The 5,209-nt window shown below is 42.7% G+C and overlaps 1 protein-coding gene across 2 annotated transcripts in view; it reads right to left on the reverse strand.

Annotated features, from left to right (window-relative positions):
- Positions 1-1,189: 1,189 nt before the first annotated feature.
- The window catches only part of ARHGEF5 (Rho guanine nucleotide exchange factor 5), a 55,957-nt gene continuing 51,937 nt past the window's right edge, over positions 1,190-5,209 (reverse strand). For both annotated transcript variants that reach the window (XM_025210202.1, XM_006028766.3), the window contains exons 13-16: positions 4,865-5,026; positions 4,227-4,297; positions 3,671-3,775; positions 1,190-3,359 (exon numbers count right to left, since the gene is read on the reverse strand). In XM_025210202.1, coding sequence (XP_025065987.1) covers positions 3,205-3,359; positions 3,671-3,775; positions 4,227-4,297; positions 4,865-5,026 — 493 coding nt within the window. In that variant the 3' untranslated portion in view covers positions 1,190-3,204. The remainder of the gene's footprint in view (positions 3,360-3,670; positions 3,776-4,226; positions 4,298-4,864; positions 5,027-5,209) is intronic.

The raw sequence follows: 5,209 nt of genomic DNA on the forward strand, positions 1-5,209 counted from the left end.
GCTTTTAGGTTTCACTTATTTTTTCCCCTGTAGAAAAATATAGAACAGTTTTTCTGTTGCAAAGAATGTGGAAAGATCACAACAATGGATACCTGTTTGAAATCTCAATTTTGTGAATCGTATTTAACATCGTATGGCACCCTTAAAAGGATCTCAAGTCACCTCAGGGTGATAAATACTGATTTAGAGGATACCAAGGTGATCAATCGGTAACAGTCAAGAGCAAGTCATGCTTGATCAACCGGATCTGTTTCTCACAGGGTGATAGGCTGGGGTGTGTGGGGAGGAGGGAACAGTGGGCAATAATATACCTTGGCTTTGTCAAAGTTTTTGACACTGTCTCCTATGACATTCTTATTGGTAAACTAAGAAAATATAATATAGATGTATCCACCTTAAAGTACTTCCATAACTGCTTGGATCAAGATGTTCCAAGAGTAATAATCATCAATGGCTTCATCTTTAATTGGAAAGAAGAATGGAGTGGGAATTCCTGGGAGTCTGATTTTTTTTTTTTTTTTTTTTTTTTTTAAGTATCTTCATCAATGATTTGGAGGATTGGATTGAGTATACGTCTTGCAAATTTGCAGATGACTCCAAGTTGTGTGGAGTTGCAGACACTTTAGAGAATAGGATTAGGATTCAAATGAGTTTGGTAAACTAGAAAATTGGTTGGAAATGAATCACCTTAAATTCCATAATGACAAATGCAAAGTCCTGCATTTAGGAGGGAATAATCACATACACAAATACAGACTGGGTAATGACTGGTAGAAAAGGACCTGGGCCATAAAATGGATAGGAGTTAACAGTGTGCACCTGTTGTAAAAAAGGCCAGTAACACCCTGGGCTGTATTAACTAGGCATGCAACAGTACTGTTAAAGTGTTTCCTCTGATTTAGCACAGAGGGGGGCTCAGTTGGGGCACAGTACTCTTTAGAAAGAGTCCAGCAGAGAGTAACAGAAATTATTAGAGGTCTAGGAAATATGATTTATGAGAAAACGTGGGAAGAACTGGAACCACTTAATCTGGAGAATAGAAAACAGATGATGTTGGATTTGATTTGCCAGAGGATTTGATAACAGTCTTCAAATATCTGAATCATAATTATTAAAGAGGATGGTGGTAACCGATTCTCCGTGGCTGCAGGGGACAGGACAAGAAAAAAAACTGCCTTAAATTGCACCAAGGGAAATATAGGGTGAACTTTCTTATTATATGGGTGGTTATACACTGGAATAGATTACCTAGACTCCCTATTCTTGGAAACTTTAAGAGTAGGTTAGACTTGACTGGAATGGTTTAGGTGGGGATAACTTTCCTTTGAGCAGAAGGTTTGACTGAATGACTTTGAGGCCCCTTACAGCCTTATTTTACTATGATTCTGTGTTCTACATCAACCAGGACATAGGACTTTAAGAAGCAAAGGAACTTTTATCCTCAATCTTGACTGTTACAACACACTCCAGTGAATCAACTTTTGCATAAAAAATCAGTTTTTGTGAGGGGAAAGTTCAGGTGTTGGCAATTATTACAGGCACAGAAAAACTAGGGAAAAATAAGAGTAAACATTGTATATATTAATGAGAGAAGTGCACGAGTTTATTAAGACTAAAAAGCATCTTAAGTATTTTTTCTGTCTCTCTTTAAATCCTGCTTAAACAACTGACACAGGTCAGAACAAGCTGTGTCTGGTACATTATAAGCAGGATCTTTAAAGGCAGAAAGGGCACTACAAAAAACCAAGAGCCAGAAACAGCAAGGTAGATTACTCTCTAAATATATTAGAATGCATTAGGAAGCATGTATTGCTTTCTGTCTTTGGTGTGTTTAAATTCTCAATCTTGATCTTGCATTAACATAATTAAATGCAAAACCCCCTTCCTCTTGTTTAACAGAGAAGCAAAAATAGTTGAAGCAGTGTTTACCCACAAACAGAATATGCAGAAAAGCAGAACAGCACACAAACTTGTACTTGGAACCAGATGAGTCTGTACAAGAATAAAACCTCAACAAAGTGCAGTTTTGAAAATCTGTGGTGGCTGACTACTTCCATGTGTCTTATGAATTGTGCAAAATGTTGCATGGAGTACCGCATCGGCTATCATAGGTTATGTATGTGCAATGCAGTTCCACTTCCCTTAACCTTGGTCATTTTGTGCAGGGCACGTACCAATACCTAAAAACAAAGCCTTCGCCAAGGAGTTAAAACTAAACCAAAACCAAAAAAAAAGACTAGTGTTTGAGTGACCCATTGGTCCAACTTGAGATGCCTTAAAGGGATTCACTTTCTGAAGGTGGGTGGTCAGCACTTCCTGCAAGTGAGACTTCTTCAAGAAATCTTCAGTAAAGCAGCCAGAACTCTCTTGTCATTTTGGAACAGTTTCACTAAAGAAAAGCATCTCACCAAAAAGAAGGCAACAATACTGATCAGAGGGGAAACAATTCTCCCTCTTGCTGGCCAGAAAAAAACCCAGCAAATGACAAGCCAATGAAACTTACTGGCACAAGTGCACAGAACATGTTTCAAGCCAACAGAACAGCACCTACTTACTTACATCAGTAGAAAATTTCACCCATTACGTAGATGAATTGTTCAAAGTGGGTAGCATCATGTGGGAATCAAGACTATCTAAAAGCACCTGAAAGAGGGTGAAAATGTAAAGCTTTTCCCAACCCTTAAATACAGTGTGCTTTGCACTTCTATATTGCCTTACTTTTCAGGAACTCCAAAATGCTTTGCAAATACTAATGAATTTAGCCTCACAAACTCCAGTGAGGTAGGTAAGTATTGACCCCATTTTACAGATGGGGAAACTGAGGCAGAGTTCTCAAATGACTTGCCTAAGGTCATGCCTCTTGTCAGTAGCAATGCTGGGAATAGGTTCCCAGGAGTCCTGACTCAGGCAGTCCTCTGTTTCTTTGATTACAGTTCATCTTGGCACAACATAAGCAATATGTGCAGCCTTTCCCCTCCCCCTCTTCTACTGCTTCTGTAGTCCTGATGACCCAAAGGAAGCGATCTTTATGTATATATATTTTTTCTCCTCACAAGAGTTCCTTCTTTCTTTGGTAATAGCACTTTGATGCAACTAATGCTGACTTTCAATCTTGGCAAAAGTGCACGTGTTCTGAAGCGTACTAAGGAAACATGGCTTCTCCGTGCGATAGAGATGGTAGGGGTCTGTATGGGAAAAGGAGACTTATTTCTTGCAGAAGACCTGCTGCTTGGCATTCTTCACACGCTGTTCCTCTTTCAGGTTCTTCTGCCGCACATGTTTGCTGGATATCCCCTCCACATAGTCTGAGGGGAACCAGCCTCTCTCTCCATCTGAAAGTCTTATTCCTTCCATCCAACCTGAAAGGGTGGAGAGCAGACAAAGGGGTGTTATTTGGTCAGTTTGCTCAGATTTTTTCTTCCCCTACCAGTAGACTAAGACAAGAAACCCTCTATGTTAAATGGCCTATGACTAGGACCCAAGTAAAGGGTCCCAAGTAAAGGACCCAAGTAAAGAAAAAAGACTCCTCTTTCAATCCCATAGTCAGGGTGCAGAGAGTTTCTGACAGGAAAGACTCCTTCCTCATCTTTTGCACAGATTAAGAGCTATCGCACTAAAACTCTGCTTGCTGAGCACCTTCATCAAGATGGTTGAAGCTCGTTCCACTCACCGTCGTTGCTGTTCTGCATAAGCATGATGATATCGGCTTTCTCTAGAGACAGCTCATCATTCTCCCTGGCTTTGTATGCCCTTAGGCATTGAACCTGGGGTGCATCTAAGAGACAAGGGGAGAGACTGTAATGATACTAGAAGGGTGAGGATGACCATGAGGGTCAGGGGCAGAATCAGTAATAGGGTGATGGAACTGAGAGTGGGGACCACACATCCCCTGAGGGATAGGGGAAGACATCATTGGGGTCGGACACAGCACCTGTAGGAGGGGTGGTGGAAGAGTGGTTCTGTCAGGCAACATGCCACGGTGAGAACCTGAGGTTGCGAGGCAGCAGTGCCTAAGCGGCAGTACCTGGGGAGGAGGTAAAGCCAAAGCAGGTCACAAGCTTTACATGTGTGAAATAAATAAGTGGAGGGTTGATGGGCCTCTTCAGATTCACTCCTGTGTTTGGTCTTTTTTTTTTTTCCCCACCCTTTTGTATAGTCTACCTTACAGCACTTGCCCCCAAGCTGTCTCCCACCACCCCAAACGACTACCACCCCTGCAGTCTCACCTGGGCTTTCTAAGAGATCAGGTTCTCCTCGTGGTGGAGCCAGGACAGAGATCCACCGCAGCTTCTCACTGCTGGAAGATCCAAAATGGAGGTGTTAAGCAAGCAGAGGGGAACTGCCAGCAACATTTAGCAAGATTGGGTGGAAAATGTTCTGAGAGAAGTGAAGCACCTGCCACTGCCTCTTGAGGGAAGTGATAGGAGAGAATAAGGCAAAATGAAAGATGGGGAAGGAGAAGGAGGTTGAAAGTGGTTTGGGAGTCCAAAGGAGTCATTTTCTATGTTCTGTGGTGGGGCTGATGTCTCAGATGAAGTCTTAAGAGCTTGAGATGTGTAAATGGCTGGCTTGGCAGTTGTGGGATGGAGTTTCAAGATGGGAAGGAGAGGGATACTTCTGTTGAGGGAATTAAGGGTTTAGGACAACAGGGCACTGGGATGGGTTTGAGGTGTATGGCGAGTGGATATCTGGGAATTAGGGTGTGATGCTTGCAATTCTAAGTTTGTGTCTCCATAGAGTGCCGTCCCTAGCAGATGCTGTTGGGCTTGCCTGGCCATGCAGCTGAGGGATACTGTGCCTTAGCAGCTGCAGCTGTTACTGCAGGTGGTGTTGGGTCTCGGCCAGGGCAGGCTCTGGCTCTTACTGTGTCTCCGTGCGGAAGAGGAATTCCACTCTCTTCCCCTGGTTGTTCTGAAGCAGGAAGAGACGGAAGACATTCTTGTTTGCTCCATGCAGCTTCACCTCGCACTTCTCCCCGCGCACATCTGAGAATGCAGCATGGTCAAACACCACAAAGCGCCCGCCCCTGCATGGAGAGAGGAAAACGGTCAGCTTTAGCTTTGTGCAATCTATAAAGGATCTAAAAATTGGGGTGGTTTAGTATTATAAATGAAAAAACAAACAAATAAAAAAACCCCAAAGTCCTCCTGTCCTTCCTTCATGTAGAATATACCAAGCCTCATCTTCCACTATCTTTTAGAAAGTCTCT

The sequence above is a fragment of the Alligator sinensis genome, unplaced genomic scaffold, assembly GCF_000455745.1.
Source record: "Alligator sinensis unplaced genomic scaffold, ASM45574v1 scaffold35_1, whole genome shotgun sequence".
In the NCBI taxonomy this organism is placed as follows: domain Eukaryota; kingdom Metazoa; phylum Chordata; order Crocodylia; family Alligatoridae; genus Alligator; species Alligator sinensis.